This window comes from Rhipicephalus microplus, chromosome 1, assembly GCF_043290135.1.
Source record: "Rhipicephalus microplus isolate Deutch F79 chromosome 1, USDA_Rmic, whole genome shotgun sequence".
Taxonomy (NCBI): Eukaryota; Metazoa; Arthropoda; class Arachnida; order Ixodida; family Ixodidae; genus Rhipicephalus; species Rhipicephalus microplus.
Window position 1 is genome coordinate 35444524 of NC_134700.1, and position 19904 is coordinate 35464427.

The window sequence follows — 19904 nt, forward strand, 5'->3', positions numbered from 1 at the left end:
CCCAAGCCTGCGAAAGCGAGTAATTGCTCGTTTTAGTGCGTTTAATGCGTTTCTGAGCCTTTATCAGGAGACGCACCTGCGACGCGCCATGGTGCACGAGGGAATATGCAGGCATGCCGAAATTGCGTCGATACATTCACTGTTTCAAGAGCCTGTTGACCCCCCCCCCCCCCCCCCTACACACACACAAATGTCAATCGGAATTTGCACGGGTCCGCCTAGCTTCTTAACCAATCCGCGCTTTGAGCTGCATTGCATCATAAGTGGCTACTGGCGAACTACAAAGAGAGGAGAAGTATAAAACTGTGATTAAATCATACGCTCGTTTTGTCCGCCGTCTTTACGATATTCACAGCACAGTGTTCCTCATATGAGCCTACATGCGCTCGATTGTTTCACAAGAAACCCGAGTATAAGCAACGTTGTTACAACATTAATCGGTGACGACTCTGTTTTATCATGCCAGTTTTGTGAAAGATAATGATCATTGCTTTTCGAAAGGCTTATTACATATTAAACCTATTAAAAACAATGCACAAACATATTAAAAGTGCCAGCTGCATATATTGCCCGTCTCTTAATCTGTGTAAGTTCATTGTAGGCAGTTCTCATTTTCTATCGACAGCTTAAATTGCGCTGCTTTTCAAATGTTCTATTGGCATAACGACGTTGCAAGCCAGCAAATTTATGACGATGTTTTGTATTATATGCGTAGTTCTATTGTAAAGTGTCAAAAGTGTAGGCAGGCCGTGGTGCATCTTGTTTTAAGAACTTTACCTTCATTGTATGCGCCCGTGCACGCACGCACGCACACACACACACACACACACACACACACAGATATATATATATATATATATGAACTAGTTTTGAGACCTCATACTGTCGAAAAAGTGAAATCTACAGTGCACTTTTATAGAGACACGTTATTTCATTTCGCCAACTGTAAACTATTGGCGCAGGGCTACCTAGGATTACTCTTTTTTTTTTTTTTTTTCGAGAGGGTGGGGTGTGCAAGAGGACGCCTAACACTGGCAACTGGTAGTCGCTGTGAATGCGTGTAAATATTTTAGTATATCCTTAAAAGTTGAAATACGAAAACATTTCCTGGTGTAGGGGGTTCAGATTCCCTTCCTCTCCCCTCTTTACTTATGGCTTTCTAGTTCTGCGTGCGTGTGACCCACTATTTGTTAGTTAATCTCACAGCTTTCTGAGCACAGCTAATTTCCAATAAATAGGCTCAGTTATTCTGAATATTGTAGACGCCTAGCCAACGAACAAAGAGTTAAGAGAGAAGAAATCAGTATAAGACACACTCTTTCTGAATTATTTTCGACCTCTCACAAGGGCTTTTATGGAGCTCAAATTCAGTAGATTGGCGTGTCATACTTCAAAAGCTATGGCATCATGTGCTAGACATAAATGATGGGCAGGTACAAAGAAATCTGCGTCAGGAAAGCGCGATGGAGGAGGAGCCGAAGCGCGTAGCAGTTCCTACACAAGACGCGCAGCTCTTTCAGTACTATTCGACTGCAGCGCTGTTGCAGTGGGCAACGCAGAAGGGATCAGGCGGTGAAGCGCGGTCACGCGACTCAACACTTCTAGTACACTCTACTTTCGGTAACTGCCTTTTGCAATGTCAATAATACCCGACTTAGCAAGAAAGTTTCGACCCAGGATTAAAGACATTGACAGCCCAGGAAGATGCACGAAACATTGTCGCCTCACGCGTCTACCCGAGCGAATCACTAGCCTAGCCGCGCCGCTCGCTTGTGCTGTCCCCGTAGCAAGGCGGAAAATGGTGTTGCTTTGTTTCAAGCAGATAATGTTCTCACAAGGATGGTATAATACGTCGTCGCCGAACAAAGAAGCGCTTGCCCCAGTATCTAAAAGTGCTATAAACTTCTTTCGAGCTATCGTTACCTCGATTGACGGTGCGGGCGAGTCTACAGCATCACATGCGCGACAGACTGACGGTGCAAGTGATCCGAACGCATCAGTGGGATTACTGATCGCCGCGGGGGGTCTCATAAAGATCATTGGCGGCGCCATCCGTTTCCCGAACCGCGCTTTTGCTCCTGACCCGGTGTGCGGTAGCATTCGCGGGCAATGTGGCCCGGCGCGCCGCACCAATAGCAAGGATCGCGAAACCCATGCCAGTTCGATTGTAAATTGCCTCAATCAGGTGGCCCTCACACAGGGTTGCCCCGCTTGTTAGGACTCGTGTCGACCGTGCGCTCCTGCCGTAGAATGTCACAGGCGGGGGCAGCGTGGGCCGTGCGGAGCACGTAAGCATAGGGGTCCAAAGCGCGATCTGAACGCTGTCAATCACGCGGTACCTGCTCATCAGCGAACGATGCTGACACATTACACCTAATTGCTTCTGAAACTACCGCGCCCCCATTCCATGCACAGCGAGGCTCAATTGACTGCACTGTGGGCGAAGTTGGATGATACGATCTCGCAGCGAAGATGCCCCCTTGTATGCGCTTTGCCTCGGTGGCAAGCTCCTCCAGGTTTGTGAACTTGCATCCCCTGAAGTGCCTTGCAAAAGTCGGGTGCACTTGTTGCGTAACGCACTCGACTTTTTCTGTATTGGTGGCGTGAGGGTTAGCGAGACGATACGGCTGGTTTATCGCTCGTACATACTCCTGCAAGGAGTCGTCCGGATGCTGAGTGCGTAGGTCCAATTCCCTGCGCATACGCCACTCATAATTAGCCGGTAGAAATTCGTCATGGAAGCTGTCGCGGAACTCTTCTACCGTGCGGGTGCGATGTTCGGTTAGTCGAAACGATCGAGTCACTTGATCTGTGAGCAATACCCGGACCATGCGCTCGAAAAGTTCGGTGTCAGAAAGCCCCGTCACCTGCTGATAATGAAGCAACTGGCCGAGATACTCGTTGGCGCTCTTGCAGTCATGGTAACTCGTGTAAGTAGGTATGCCTATCTTGACATGTGGTCACACAGTCTGCACGGGGGTCTGCGCTGTGTTCTGCAGGGCGCTCGCGAGGCTTTGCATAACTGACAGCGCATTCTGTAAAAGTACCTCGCTCGAGGGCAAACAGGCTAGGCCAATAACAACACTTTATTGCTAGGCGTTAGCAATAGCGTGCAAATGTCACGAGGAGATAGTACAGAAACAAGAGTAGACGCTTACTCCTTGGTCGTTGTTGTCCTCGGCTCACTGGGGGTTGTGGGTTCGACCTCCTTCTTCCTAGGCCGGTGTCAGAGAGAGTGTGGCCGTCCGCTAGCTAGTTGTGTTCACTGACCCAGTTTCCCTTTCTCTGAATAACATGTTTTCTCGCTGAGGGAGGGGAAACCCATTTCCCGCCCCAAGAAAAGGGGAATCCTGAGTGCTGGCCACGGGGGTGTTCAATCCCCTCGCAAGAGGCTTTATTGACTCTCGAAAAAACAGTCATGTCACCGCAACGAGGCTGTCGCGCTGCCGTAAAAGGGAGAGGGAAGCTGGGCGCACATGCTCCCCCACACAGTTCAAGACAAAGCACGCCAGCAGAGCAATCAATCAGAGCAGAATTGGCGGCAAGAAAATCGAGGCCTAGTATGAGGTTTCGAGGACATGTTGCAAGGAAGGTAAAAAGGACGACCACTTGATGAGCAGCTACGGTAAGTTGAGCTGCACACTTACTGACGACCGGGACGGTTGTGCCATCTGCAACTTGCACGACACTTGTCAAGGGGGGCATTAGGACTTTCTTCATGCGACGACGAAGTTCCCAACTCATAATAGAGACGTGAGCGCCCGTATTAATCAAGGTTTCATCAGGTGTGCCATCAACATATACTTCAAGGGCGTTCCGGTTTAAACGTAAGGGCAACAGAGAATTTTTGGGTAAGGTCGACAGGGCAGCTTCCCCTCCAGACACTGCGTAGCCTAGTTTTCTGAGGACAACGGCGGTCAAATGCCAGCAAGGAATGATAATGTCGACGCTTATTTGATCAAGAAGGGCGGCTGTGAGGCGGCGGCGGCGACGGGACAGGGCGGCCATAGTCCTCAGGGGCAGTAAATGCTAAAGACTCAGTGCGGGTCGGATAACGGTGGTTCGGTGGACGGGATTAGTTACTGTAAGTGGGGTATAGGCCAGCGGGCATGGCAATAACGAGCGACCCGCCCCGCACGAACACAGGAGAGGCAGATTGGCTTATCATCAGCTGTTCACCATTCAGACCGGTGTCTGGTTCGAAAAGAGTATGGACAACGGCGTGTCATTTCGACAAAAGCTATTGAGGGATCAGTATTATCCAGGGCACATAAAGTGGACAGGAGACAAGAGACTATGGTTAGCGAATTCCCGGTGGACAACAGCCTCGATCAATGAGACAGCTGGCGTCGAGGTGTCGGGCAACGTCGGTTTGTTGGCACGGGTAAGCGGCCTAGAAATCATGTCGGGCGATGCGCGTCAAGCCTTCGGTTGTGGACGGCTGCAAAAAGAGGCTTCGCAAGCCGACGTTGCAGCAGTGTTGGGTAAGTGGTGGAACTGGTGTGAAATGCGTCGGCTCTTCACCAGCTCGAGACGGCGGCACTCTTCAATTATGGTGTCGATGATCGTTACCTTTGTAAAGACAAGTAGATTGAACACACCGTTGGTGATACCTTTCAAAGTATGCAATATCTTGTCAGCTCAACCCATGTTGGGCTCAGCCTTTTCACACAAGGCTAACACGTCTCCAATGTAAGTCAAGCAGGGCTCAGTGGACGTCTATGTACGTATGGCCAATTGCTTTCGAGCATCAAGCTGTTGACTAAACGGGTTGCCAAAAAGGTTGCGGAGTCGTTGTTTAAACATTTCCCAGCTTGTGACTTAGTGCTCATGGGTACTCAAACCGGATACGAGGAGTCGTGTCAAGATAGAACATGACATTCGCGAGCATAATGGTTGGGTCCCAGCCATACTGGTTGCTAACGTGCTCATACATACTGAGCCACTTGTTCACATTCACATTGTTCTCTCCAGTAAAGGTACCAGGATCACGGGGTTGTGTCAAAAGCAACGTACCGGGTTGCTGTCGTTGCGAAGAGAGGTGGCGAAGGCGTGTCTTCACTCGGAGCCATGGTATCACACTTAAGGAGGCGTCCACTGCGTAGCTCCATTGTCAAAAGAGTACCCAGCACCTACATCAAAATATTATGTAAAAGTAACAGCAAAAAGTCTGCAGTCACAACACAGCTCACAAACAATGCTCACTTCTTCAATTCCAGTCTGAGGCACCTTTCAGGGTGCCCCACTATGCCGAAACCATGTAACAATATGGTCGAGATGGCGATAGTCTACACAGAATCTCCAGCTACTGTGCTTCTTTTAAACAACTACACTGAGGGAGAACCAGGGGAAAACTATGTCATTGGGCATAGCAGGTGTTAGAGCCTCGAGTTCTTGACGCACAATTTCGATGACGTTTTGTGGTGCTCGTGATTCATGTAGCGTGGGTAAATTTTGCAAATCTTTGCAGGAGAATGTAGCGACCGTGTTGGGAGGGTGGTCAAATCGGTGAACGATGCACATACTTTTTGCCTGTTCGAAACGAAGACATTCTGCTATGACTGACTCCACCATACAGAAGCCCTTACACAGCAAGAAATTGAAGGCGTCATCGGCAATTCCTTTAAATACGTGTTCGATTTTGTCCTCCTCAGGCATATCATTATCGACCTTACGGCACGAAACCAATACGTTTTGGATGTATGCGATGTATGGCTCTTTGGATTTCTGGGTACGAGTCGTGAGCTCTTCTTTGCAGCCACTTGTCGTCTATACCAGTTGTGCCTTTGAATGGGCTTGGGTCACGAAGTTGCACCACAGCGATCGGCTACAGGGCTGACGGATCTTGTTCGCATGGAGCAGGTTGGTCAGTCATCGTAGTAGCAGCAATGTGCTGTCCACTCCTGGGGCTGTATAGCGAGTTGTACCCTGCACATTCCACCAAACATCGTATGCAGAAGAAAGTATATAAGCAAGAGATATTTGTGAGAAAATGCGAACAACGCTGCTGCTGTCCATGCACATTCCAGTCAGCAATTTATCATCCTCATTCTAAGGTATTTTCTCAGCCTTCAACAATACTTTTCGAACATCTTTAGTGCAATCCACGCCTTTGTCACCGCTTCGTACTAGATAGGCACCTGAGGCACCAAACACGTGCCGAAGGCGGACGTGCAGCGGCCGTGCATGAGGATAGAAGAATCACCTGAGTGCACGTGCACCAGCCACACAGACGCAAGATATTGGTCGGAAAAGGGCTCGTGGCATGCGACCTGGGTCAAAAAAAAAAATTCCAGAAGATGAACTGGCACTGTGCGTAGGACGTCGAGCTGCGAAGACGTGGAAAACGAGTGTCACTATCACGATGGGGGCAGCATGACCGCCCGGTTCTGGAGTGCCGATGTGAGAGGGCCGACGAGTGGCCGTCAACCTTGGAGATTCCTAGCGAAACTGCCCAGACTTGCCGCATCCTGCCCAGCAGTTCCTGTTTATGACTTGCAGCTCTCCCCCTTCACGGCACAACGGCGACAGCCCACACCACTCAGCAGAGCAGACTTGCCATCAATATAATCCATGGCGAGGCTAGCGAGGCCAAAGAAGATGACAGAGTCTGGGATGCCGGTGACGAGGACAAGCGGCTCGTTCAGCAGGACCAACCTCTGGTGGCAGCAAGGAGAAGGTCAACGACGTACGTGATGAATTTTGATACGGCATTGGAGAGAAACCGACGTGAACAGTAGGAGCCTGCGATGTTGTAATGCCATATTGGATTATGACCAGTGGCTAGAGATAGGGAGGGATTCAAACTGGTTTGTAGACTACTTTGCTTGCATTTTATTCGGGTAATTTTGTGTCTGTGAGTGTTTATGTTGTGTGCGAATTTTCAGCTTTGATTTTTCGGGGTATAAAGTGTATGCTGTTCGTGCCAAGCCCGTCTCCAGACTCTCTTAATTCCATCCGATGCAAGCTCTCTCTAGATAAGTTCGTGACAGCTGTCGATGACATTCGTTCCTTGAATTGTTTTCCGTGGTGGCAAGATTCCTCGAACCGGCTCAGTGACTTCTACCGTAGTAGCTTATATAAGAGCCCGGTTTTGTCAAAGTTGAAAGTGTCATCTGCTCAGTAGCGCCAAAGCAGTTCCACCAACTTTCCACCACGGTAGTTCACTACTAGTGCGCTATCCATGGCACCACTCTTGCAGCACATTTTTTTTTTAACACGAAAGTGTTTTATGCCGGTATCCACCGAGACTCCAATGACATACTTTTGTCACAGATACGACAATGTCAAAATTTGCATAAGGAGCATGCAAACAATCTAACCAGAAGAAAAAATTCGTAATTTTGGATACCAGAGAATCGAACCCACGACCTCTCGATCAGCATCGATTGGAAGCACGCGTTAGCTAACTGAGCCATCAGCGCACTTCCTAAGTGCCTGTACGTGAAGAGGAATTGAGGAATACGAAGCTGGAGTGACCACTATTTGCCAGTTTGTTTTTCCTCTAAAACTTGTGTCGCTTTAACGTTTGTACACAACGCTCAGCAGTGTCATTCGAGGCATAATGATAAGGAGGCGTCTTTGTATGGAGGATTCCATTTCGTTTCAAGAAGATCTCAAAGCATGCTGAAGTAAACTGGGGATAATTGTTCATTATATAGTGAATAAGAAAGACGTTGATACCACCAGGTCAGCTATCATCAACACAAGAAAAAGGCACGAGATCAGCGATCAAGCACCGTCATCTGGGTCCACCTGCGTTCCTTTCGAGCTACCACCCACTTGCTCAGTCCTCCAATAAACCCTCTTTACAATTACTATTTCTTCAGGTAAACCATAAATAGCAAACCCCGTGCGCAGCTTGAAGACCTCAGGAGGGCTTGCATTGGGATTGCATGCGCCGTATCCTGCTAAAGCACTTAATTGCTCGTTTAATGCATTTCTGTGCCTTTATGCACACCTGCTACGCACCATGGTGCACAAGGGAATATGCAAGCACGCCGAAATTGCATTGAGACATTTAGTGTTTCAAGGACCTGCAAACTCGCACACACACAAAAAAAACATGTACAATTGAAATTTGCACGGATCCGTGTAGCTTCCCATTCAAGCAATGCTTTGAGCTGGGCTACGTCTCAAGTGGCTATTGGCGAACTACAATAAGAGGAGAAGTATCAAAACCGCGATTAATTCATGTGCTTGTTTGGTCGGCAGTCTCTACGATATCCAGAGTCCTGTTTCTCATGAGTCCACATGCGCCCGATTGTTTCATGAGAAACCCGAATATAAGTAACCTTGTCACAAGATTTATATTGGTGACGACTCAGTTTTATCATGCCAGTTTTATGGAAGATAGTAGTTGAAAGGCTTATCTAGTTTTAAACACATGCTTTCGCGCTTACTTTGCTTCTTTTATGCAAGCTCCAAGTGCTTATAATACTTGAAGGCCGAATCAGGGAGCCGATCTGAAGGAATGCGTGTACCTCAGAGTCATGAACTCAATGCAAAAGGGGTTATCTTAAGCATATTAAAAGTGCCAGTTGTATATTCAGGGTGTCTTCCAATTTACCTTTTCCTAATCCCCTGTATTTTCCAGGTTTTCCATGATGATTTGAAGCAAATTTCATGACTGTCATGTGTGCTTTGAAAACTCTCTACACTGAAAAGAGACCCTTGAGTGGTAAGAAAATATATATATTTCAGACACTCCTATAATATCAGTAAATAAATGTACAGTACATGCTCAGAATATTCTGAGCCTGAGCGGAGCATATGAAGACATATGTATAACGGGCCAAAATATAACCTCTGAATCAAAGAGTAAGCAAGCTGGCTGTTTGATGTTCAAAAGAACCAGAGAGCAAACATACGAGTTAAAATTAACTGGAGCTGAAAGTTTGAAGCAGCCCACAATTGTTCTACAATGCAGCCAAAGCTGCCAGAAAATCTAGACGTGGAACCGTCTCGTGACATCTGTGAAAAAAGAAAACGTGTGAGCTCGTTGAGTTCTGCACTGTAGTATATTCCAGTTTACTATAATCCAATCCAACCCCCATTTTAACCCACCTTATGGCCACTTGTGATGAGGACTGAATTGGATTAGATCAACCTGAGCTGCTGTATTTAATGATATGTGGGGTTTAACGCCCCAAAACCACGATATGGTTATGAGAGACGCCGTAGTGGAGGGCTCCAGAAATTTTGACCACCTGGGGTTCTTCAATCTGCACCCAAATCTGAGCACACGGGCCTACAATATTTCCGTCTCCATCGGAAATACAGCCGCCGCAGCCGGGATTCGATCCCGCGACCTGCAGGTCAGCAGCCAGGTACCTTAGCCACTAGACCACTAAGGCGGGGCGAAGCTGCTGTATTTACTGACCTTACTTTTTAGGATACGGATTAGACCTGATAGGACCTGAATTGCCGTATTTACTATTGATTTGCATTCCTATCTAATTCGCACACCTTTAATATATACTTTCCTGCCAGAAAAACAAACAAACAAAAAACTACTACTCACATATTCTGTGCACCTTGCGTTGACTATGACTAACAACATCGCAATATTAGAGCAGTACTGCATAACTTTTCTTTTTTTCACGATGAGACTACACACATGCACAGTGTAGTCTACTTATAACGACACCACATCCAGTAAAAACTCGTTAATTCGAACCGCAAGAGAAATCCGCCTCAGTTCGAATTAACGAAAGTTCGAACTAACGAAAGTGAAGAACAACAATAGTACACTGCGAGTAGGGCATAACCATTTATTTTTTGAAAAAATCTGATCGTGGTCTGCCTTCTTTCTTTGGAGGCAACAGCACGCACTTTTTGATCTAACGAGCGAATTTAGCAGAAGGCCTCTTCTCCACCTCCTTCAAAACTTAAGAAAAGACGTGCGGTATTGAATCTGGCCATGACTTCTGCAGCAGAGGGCCGCACTAGTGCTTCGTCCTCCTCCTCATCATCGTCCATGGCAGCGATAGGTTCTGCACATCTCACCTGACATACAATGTCGCCATCCGTGAGTGCACCACTGCACACCACTGCACACCACTGCACTTGAGTCCACATCAACGTAGTACGCAAAGAAGACACTTTCCAAAACGTTCACCATGAGTGCGGTGACGCCGTGTTCGAACACTGGTGGCTCGTCAGCTTGCAGAGCTTCGGTGCTGAAGCCACAGTGGCAAAAGCAATCTGCTATCGTAAGCGCTGTCACTTGCTTCCAAGCACGCACAAGCATGTGTAGTGCACTTGGGAGCGTCACTTGGAAGTTATGGCACAAAATAATTTGTTAAATGATAAAATATTTATCTGATAAAAATAATTAGCCGACAAAATGATTTAGAATTTCTAATTATACACTGGTCCATGGGCTGCAGTACCCCTGTCGTGTTTGCTAGAAGGAAGTGTTTTGGCATGGTGTTTGTCGGAGCAGCAGAATCGTGACAGACAGGAAGCTACTACCGGCGCTACCGCAACAAACCTTAGCCGAGGCCTAACACCAACACAAAGAATCGCGACAGTCGGAAGCCACTCCCAGCATCAACAACCAAAGTGTACGACGCATGCCCGAGACAGAGACTGCAGAGAAGGCTGGGCAAAGCTACAACGCACCCAATTTGCTGTGTGCTGGTCGTGCCATCTGTCGTCTAACAGCGACAACTACGCAGGATTTTCAAAGGCTCCGATGTTGGTGCTTAAGCAAAAAACCAATCTTGGAGGTTACGTAGAATGGAGAGCAGGCAGTCGCCGAGAGAAAGAGATTGTGGGGGGAGGGGGTGAAGAGTAAGTGGCGCTATTTTCTGCACTCTGACCTCCATGCCAGTTTCTCCGTTTTAAAGACGATAGTTTTTCTTGGGGACCTTCGACGAAAAAATTTTGGTCTGTCTTTCTGTCTGTACATCTGCCTGTTTGTCCGCCCTAACGATACCTCAAACGGCCCCAAACGGCCAACCCAATCCGCAGCGCCCATCAATATTTCTCAAGGTTTAGCATTCATAGTTGTGCGATTGTCAATTAAAAAACAATTATTGCGCATATCTGTGGTGCCACAACAACGCTTCACTGTTTTCTATGTCTGTCTTTATACTAGAAGAGACACACACAAGTAACTCTAAGGAATGTAGCGTTTAATCGCGCTGCACTGACAGTGCAACACGATGCTCAAAACGGTGTTTCCAACGCTTTGCTACAACGTCACGGTGGTGGCGCCTGCCCGTCGCTTTGTGTTCTACACCTTATCGTCTCCAAGACTGGCGCCCATCTTTCTCCGTCGGCTGCAAGCCTTCGTTTTCGAAGATAACTGCCAGATGGCACTTGTGTCTAACGTGCCTCTATGAGCTCATTCTCCTTCGCTACACGCTCGAGGCACTCTAACGCAGCGCCTGCAGAATACCATTCACCGATTTGCTTGCGCAAAACATCGAATAAACGTTTTGTTCACCCTTTTTAGACGCAAGACTATCGTCTTCCGACGATATTTGCAGTGTAACATGCAGATTTGGAACCAATTTTTTTTTTCTCTCCGCTTCCTGTCAATGCCGCCTCGTGACTCGGCAGCCGCCCTATCGAGTGACTAGCCAAGCCGCCGGCGCGGTGGCGCATAGTTCCAATTATCCGCAGTGGAACCTACTCGCATTCGAATTAACAGGCTTTTTTTATTCATAGGCTTGTATGGAGCTTGGCCGGACCATAAATTACAGTTCGAATTATCCATAAATTCGAATTATTGAAGTTCAAATTAATGAGCTTTCACTGTAGTATAACGATCTATCGGTTATAACAATGGGTGAACAGTGCTTCTACGGCCTTGTAGATAATCACGCAATGTTCACTGATGCTGATTGACGTGCTAGTAGACTTCATGCGGGTCCGAGGAATGCCACCATAGTATTCGCAACAACTTGAAGGTATCCGAACCACGCATGTTAAGCTGGAGCTTCTGCGGTACCAACAGTGGGTATCAGAATTCTTCATCGTGCCGAAGTCATAAACACTCTTCAAAGTATAAAATAAAGGTTTGCTTTTTTTTTTCGAAGCTTTTAATCTACATCATCTGTTCATTGGTGGAAAAAGCGAACTCGAGCCTGGAGCTACGAAAAATATACGCCCGATGACGATTTTTTATGGCAGTCCAGATATAACGATCACCGGTTATAGCAATCATATTTTCAGGTTTCCTCGAAATCCTTATAAGTGGACTGTAGATGTTTTCTTTTTCTGGGCTCTGACGTTTCGAGCTTGACGAAAGTCCTCAGACTCCTGCAAAGAAAGCTAGGGGTTGAAGTTCAAAGCGCTGACAATTGATAAATATGTGCTGGCAAAAAGCAATCTGTCAGGTAGCAACAGTTTTCTTGATTCCATAGATAAACCACAGATGACGGCGTGTTACCTTCATTTATGCACTCTTCTATGAACGTAACGCTAAGAAGTAATCACAAATTTATTATTACCATCTCAAAAAACTGAAATGAAAAATTTAGATGACGATGAAACGGAACTACTGCTTAAACAGAACTACTGTCTCTACAATACTTAGTTACAGCCTTGTATTCACCCATGCTCACCTCTCAGTAAACTGAACTCCTGTTAAATGAAACATATTTTCCCAGTTCCTTCAGGTTCTGTTTGCTGAGGGTCTACAGTAATAATAATAATAATAATAATAATAATAATAATAATAATAATAATAATAATAATAATAATAAAAGGTATGACAGTCCAGCAAGCCTCTGCTGATGTTTCTTCTAGCTTAACCAGAAGGCCTTCAAGCCAAGCCGAAATCATGGCCAAGATAAACATACACAAACTTACCGACATGAGCAATGTCGTAGTTCAAAAGTCACATATGCTGTGTAATAGGAAGAAACAACAGATATCAAAATAGTGCATGTACCAACATGGAAACTAAAGAATGATTTAGTCAACATGGAAGACAACTTACCGAGCGAAAATTTCCATGGTCTTTACATAGTAGGCTGCCACGGTTTGATAACCAATATAAGAGTGAGACCGGTGATTTAAAAAAAAAAAAGAAAGTTATACAGCAGGAATATGACGTCAGGGAACTACGAGTGACCTCATGTACCTTCGCTAAACACGTGGAATATACAGGTCACCAAATTGACTGGTCAAGCACGCGTATTCTGGCCAAACTGGCCAAACAAAAGAGCGAGCATCATGCCTGCACCTGAAATCCCAGCACACACAGACTACTGCATATACACTGAACAGGCCTGATTGGATGCTTTTAACAATGTACTTTCGGTGCTTATGCCAAACCCTTAGACATACTTAAATAAGCTGCATCGTCATAATTGCTATTATTGTGAACAAGGCTCCCGTTGTGGATGTTGAAACAGCAAAAGCTGTATTCCTTTGGTAGGTGTATACTTTCCCATCTACAATACGAGACAACAGTTACGCACTGCCTTTTTTTTTCATGCATCTTCTCGCTATCAGCTGTAGCTGCAGCCAAAAGAGCGAGTCTAAGCTTTAATTAATGATAATGCTTCTTTTTGTTATGTTCGCACAGACTGCTGTCAGTTTCCAAGACCAGGCCATATATTTCAGAAATTCCCTGACTTTTCCAGAAGGGTCTGCATTCCCCGAATATTCCAGGTTTTCCAGGTTGGTAGACCATCTGATATTGTCACGGGGTCGTGACGTGGACAAAGGGAGCAGTCGAACAATAAACTGTTTATTTGAGCCGAACCTGTGGCCAAGTAAAAAAAAAATTCAGATTACCGCAAGATACTGGCACTGATAGCGGCAAACAGAACGTCGGCTGCCGATCAACTGATTAGCGGTGAAGCACGTCGGCATTTATACACCTTCTGTCGAATATTCTAGCGTTAATGATAGCAGCGTCGTATGTTCCAGAATAATCTCTAATGATCACTAAGTGGGCGTAATCTTAACAAAACGATCCCCTACAGCTTCGAACACCATAGGCACGATTTGCGCAGAACAAAGTGTAACAGGGCGATAACAAAACTTGAGGAAAAGAATGTCCCAATGCGCACCTCTGAAAAAAGCTTTATCCTGATGCATCAAGAGAAGATGAAAGTACAAAAATAATGCAGAAAAGTACAAGCAAAAAATTATGATAAAGCAATAACAGAAACAACAAAACACCCTGTTTCAGTTCGTCAATGCATATAAAACAGCTTAAGGCGCATGACATGGACGACTTACGTTGCGATCGGCGTCGTTGAGAGTTAGTGATGCCGTTGGGGGCAATCTCGTAATCGAGCGGGCCGAGAGGTCGAATTACCCTACATGGTTCAAAGTACCCTCGCAGTAACTTTTCATTGAGTTCACATTGGCGCATCGGAGTCCGCACCCAAACATGTTTACCGGGCTGGTATTCCACGAAGCATCGTCAAAGATAGTAATGGCGGCTGCCGGTTGTCTGTTGGTTCTTAATGCGGAAGCGAGCGAGTTGTCGGGCCTTGTCAGCGCACTGAAGGTACTCACTCACATCGAAGCTTTCTTCAACCATGACGTTGGGTAACACGGCATCGAGCGTGGTTGCCGGGGTTCTTCCGTAGATCAGCTTGTACAGCGTCATATGCGTTGTTTTTTGAACGGCGATGTTTTATGTGAAGGTCGCGTATGGGGGTATTGCATCCCACGTCTTGTGTTCGACGTCGACGTGCACGGCCAGCATATCAGCAATGGTATTATTAAGATGTTCGGTGAAGCCGGTGGTCTATGGATGGTAGGCGGCGGTCTGGCAGTGACTTGTGTGGCCGTACCTTGGATTAGCCTGAGTTAGGTCTGCCGTAAAGGCCGTACCCCTGTCAATAATTCGGACCTGTGGAGCTTCGTGATGCAGAACGATGTTTCCGACGAAGAACCTTGCTACCTCGGAGGCACTGCCTTTTTGCAGGGCTTTCATCTTGGCGTAGCGCATGAGGTAGTCAGTAGCTATGACGATTTATTGGTTCCCGGAATTCAACGTCGGTAACGACCCCTATATGTCCATGCCAATTTGCTGGAACAGCTGGCGAGGTGGCTCAATGAATTGGAGAAGTCCGGCTGGCTTAGTCAGCGGTGTCATTCATTGCAGACAGTCGCCGCAGGTCCTGAAGTAATGAGTGATGTCAGTGGGAAGTCATGAACAGTAGTACTTTTCCTTTATTTTTGCGAGCGTACGGAAAACACTGAGGTGTCCAGCCACCGGGTCTCCGTGTAGGGCCTCAAGTACTTCTGGTCTCACTGCTAAAGGAACCACGTGAAGGTAACCGGCTCGAAGGGACGAGAAGTTCTTTTTTAAGAGAACTCCATTTCGTAAAAAAAATGACTTCAGTTCTCTCTTAAACACATTCGGAACAGTCATGCTGTTACCCTCTAGGTATTCCACAAGGCTTCGGAGTTCCACGTCAGCTCGCTGTTGCAAATTATCCTCATTTAGGCTGTCGGGCGGCAGTGGTTCGACTGGGCACGAGACAAGCAGTCGGCGTCAGAGTGTTTTCTTCCAAACTTGTAAACGATGGTCCTGTTGAATTCTTCAAGTCTGAAGCTCTACCGTGCGAAGCGACCCGAAAGGTCTTTCAAGTTAGCTAGCCAACACAAGGCATGGTGGTCGCTCACAACACTGAAAGGCCTGTCGTAGAGGTGGGGCGAAACTTTGACGCTGCTTCAACGAAAAATTCACGCTTTCTTGTCAGCAGTCCATAGAAGTCAATGCATGAATATTGTCGCCCCAACAAACACTTTTTCTTCTGCCGTCCTGCTTCAACGAAATTTCACAATGCGATTTCAGGCTCAGATATTTATTGCTATACAGTAAACCTAATCTCTAAGATTTTGATGCATTTTCAGAATCTCAAAATACATCGACGAAGCCTAAAACATGTGTTGGCACCACCAAAAACCACCACTGTTCAGCAAGCACGGACGCCGCCATTGCTCGATAGCGATGGCAATGAGACTGCCCTGATTTCGTCAGAATCCTGTCGTGACACTGCTAGGTTGGAATAAAAATCAGCGGACACTTTTTAAATTTTGAGAATAAATGTTCCTTTGTTTTGCTAGTTCAGATCGGCTATATTTTTTCAATTTCACTACAACAAAATTTTTTTTCCGCGCCCCTTCAGTTTGGTTGTAGCGGGGTTCAACTGTAGTTGGCTTTGGCCTTGGATAGCGACCGGCTAGCATAACTGATAACTCTTTTCACGCCCTCAGTCTTCTGCACAAGGATGGCGTCGAGTCCTACGCTGCTTGCGTCTGTGTGTACTTCTATTTCGGCGAGTTCAACGAAATGTTCAAGTATCGATGGGGTTTGGAGGCTTCTTTTAACTTTCTAAAATGCTTCCTCTTGTGCCGCTTCCCACCTAAATTGGACATTGCTTATTGCGAGGTGAGTTAGCAGCTCAGTGATTTGTGAAAAATCTTTGACGAAACGCCTGTAATAGGCGCACAATCAAGTGGCACCATCTCGTGGCATCTGCGCAAAGGAGAACACCTGAGCCCGACCAGTTCCGCCACTGGAGTATATTCTAGTTCACTATAATGATTACAGCCCGCAGTGACTGCTACAGCCCAGTGAAAATAGCGAAAACGCTATATTCACCCAACTTGACTTGGATCCGTACAAAGTTATGGCTTTTGGAGAACGGTGGGTCAGGCAACCTAAGGTTCTCTGCAGAGTTAAATAGGTGTTCTGTGGTTAAATCTGGTTCTCTGGGCATATATATATATTTTTTAAACGATGTTATATGCACTACGGAGTGCGGCGGTACTGAAAGTGGTTATATGCACGACGATACATGCAGTGCCATGTCGAGAAATTCGGAGGTCACAGTCGTGTTACACACCAGAAAGATAAATGGAGCGATAGTGTAAATTACCAGCTATAAGTTAATCGTTCTTTTAATCACGCAAGTATAACTTGCGACACTAACGTTACTAGCGTAATTAGTGGTACTGAAGCGACATTCCGTCGAGGCCGTTCGCTTGCTCCAAGCGAACGGCCTGGTTATCGTCACGGGCGGCCTACACCTATTTCGCCAAGCAAGTCGAGCCCCGTTCGTCGATTTTCGGTGTTTCGGAATTCGGGACAAAGACAGCAGGCACACGAAGACAAGCGCTTGTTCCGTAGCTTTAAGCACTCGTTACAGTGTGTCTGAATCTCTAAATATCCGCGTGCGCATCCTGTCTTGTCAGCTGCCTCGGCGTGCTTTGGCGGAAGTCTCCGACCACAACCGCTTTCTTGACGTGGCACTGCATGCATCGTAGTGCAAATACCCACAGAACACCTACACACTACCATTTATATAACCATTTCCGTTGCCCCTGCACTCCGTAGTGCATATAACAGCGTTCATTCTTTTTTTTTGCGTGAGGTGTGTTGTGGCTTTTGGTCAACAGTGGGTCAGGCAGTCTCAGGTTCTCTTGGCATGTGGACATGTGTGCGTGTGTGGGATGAGTTGTCCGCGATCGTGAGCTGTACACACTTGTGTTGTGCTGGATGCGTGCTGATTGCGGTGTTCTTGTGATGGGCGTGGTCACTGCAACTGTGCTTATCTTTGCCCATGTGCTTGACGAATGCGGACGGTGTTTCCAGCGCTTGAACTTGCACTGTGATTCCATTCACTAGAGACCATACTTGCACTGTCACTGCGTGCTTCAGAGTTATTTTTGTGATCGCTAATATTTGAGTTTTTTTTTTTTTTTCGTGTGAGATGATAGTGTTCATCGTACAAACTTTACTGCGCGTGAAAGTATGTTTTTCACTGTCCTTGATCATATGCTTCGGCAACTTGCTTTTGACTGTTTTGCCACTTGCTCATCAAATGTATCAATGAGTGGCATTACTGCCGTTTTATCGGTCAACGAGGCCGATTTTCTCTGTCAGTTAAGCCATGCAGGTCTTACACTATGTAATTTACACGATCGTGCATAAATGCAGAAGCGAGTCGTTCTAGGTTGAGAAACACGAATCAAATTGAAAGAGACTGTATGGCACTACTCAAGCCTAATACAGCTGCACGATCGATAGTTGTACATAAACAAGAGTTCGACGCCTGGGTATGTAGTGCGTGCGGTTTGCACCCCACAGGTTTTTCTGCCCACAGGTGTCTCATTTTCCAGCGTGAAATGGCACCCCTGTAAGCAATTAACAAACTAGTATCAATCCCTTTTGAAGATTAAAGTAACAGATAAGCATCTGTTTTGTTTTTTCTGTAATTGGAAAGTAAGTGAACTTCTAGGGAAAAAAAAACTACTTCATCCATGTAGGAGAACAGCAAAAAAAAAAGCACTGAAAGAATGGTGACTTCTTTTAATGTATAAAAATGTTGTACAATGACATAATTTACCATTTGAGACATGTATATCATTAAAGGAATGTGACTGTGGTGTATTTAGCAAAAGGGACAAATGTTGTACGCACAGATGTAAGTTCAGCAGTCACACATGTTTTATATAACCAGTTGTTTACATTTGCATAATGATGCCAACAGCACCATGAGTGTTAGCAACATCAGATATGCTAAGCTGATATGTAGCGCTTGTGCTTTCAAGGATGATAGCCCCAAACACTGCTACATAAATCTGCTAAAGTAAACATTCGACAGCAGAAGTCTGCCTGGTTGAGTATGAAAGTGGGAGATGATTTAGACTCTAACCAAAAGTTTTGAAGAAACCAAACGTTTTGGAACCGACTTGGTTCCTTCATCAGGAGTGACTGCGGAGGCTACATAGCAGTGTCCCCCTGACGCTGCTACGTAGCCTCCGCAGTCACCCCTGAGGAAGAAACCAAGTCGGTTCCGAAAAGTCAGGTTTTTTTCAAAACTTTTGGTTGGAGTCTAAATCATCTCTCATCTACCAAAGTGTATGGTGCTTACCTACAATTTACGTGAACTAGTCGTGACGGCTGCATCATAGGAGTGCATTGATATGTGGGGTTTAACGTCCCAAAACCACTATATGATTATGAGAGACGCCGTGGTGGAGGGCTCTGGAAATTTAGACCAGCTGGGGTTCTTTAACGTGCACCCAAATCTGAGCACACGGGCCTACAACATTTCCGCCTCCATCGGAAATGCAGCCGCCGCAGCCGGGATTCGAACCCGCGCCCTGCGGGTCAGCAGCCGAGTACCTTAGCCACTAGACCACCGCGGCGGGGCATCATAGGAGTGCATCTGTAATTTTCATAAAATTCTATAGTTAGCATTGCAACTGCAATTGACATTGTGCCTGAGTGGTGTCTATTTCCACAACAGTGTCGAGACCTGGTGTGGCTTTGTGGTAGAGTACTTGATCGCCGCCCACAATGTTTAGTTTTAATTCCTGCTGGGGCCCTGATATTTATTCACTGCATTTATAGAGTCAACACTGACTTTTTCCTGGATGTTGTGTTAAAATTACCAATTTTATTTCTTTCCATTCTTGTGTAGACGAACTGTAAATCACCAGGGGCACATAACCGCATACCTGCCAGATGTGTGCCACACATCTGGAAGAAAGGGTATGACGACATATGCAACAGGATAGCGGCATTATTCATGACCTGACGGGAAATCATATTCATCAAACCATCTTAACCTCCCATACTAATTTGGTTTACCCAAACCTAAGGGAGTGATCTTGAAAGCGACCAGACGCAGGCGCTAAAAAGACAGATAGACCATTGAAGTCAATTTATCCTCTTTAGTCAACTGAACGCTGCATGGTGGAAAATTTTTCTTATGAGCATGATGTAACTAAACACTCGATGTCTCATTTTCCTTAATGAAGTTATTTTTTTCAGCGTTGTATGAGCAAGCCAAATCGTATGTGTTGTATGCGCAGACTCCTATCTTAGAACAACTAAAGCAGCTTGTGAAAATAGTTCACTTGTCTGCATCCGCTCTTGCTCCCAATCCCATCTCCCCACCTCCTCA

The 19904-nt window shown here is 46.1% G+C and overlaps 2 protein-coding genes across 9 annotated transcripts in view; one reads left to right on the forward strand and one right to left on the reverse strand.

Moving 5' to 3' along the window:
* The window catches only part of LOC119178073 (PAT complex subunit CCDC47), a 613343-nt gene that overhangs the window by 192331 nt on the left and 401108 nt on the right, over positions 1-19904 (reverse strand). For 6 of the 8 annotated variants that reach the window (XM_075894166.1, XM_075894179.1, XM_075894151.1 and 3 more), the window contains one exon: positions 5017-5097. The exons of the other annotated variants lie outside the window; for them this stretch is intronic. In XM_075894166.1, the coding sequence (XP_075750281.1) occupies positions 5017-5097 (81 nt within the window). The remainder of the gene's footprint in view (positions 1-5016; positions 5098-19904) is intronic. 8 annotated transcript variants of the gene reach the window in all.
* The window catches only part of LOC119178075 (uncharacterized), a 61953-nt gene continuing 58433 nt past the window's right edge, over positions 16385-19904 (forward strand). Inside the window, exon 1 of the mRNA XM_075894211.1 lies at positions 16385-16636. The gene's annotated coding sequence lies outside the window, so the exon portion shown is untranslated. The remainder of the gene's footprint in view (positions 16637-19904) is intronic.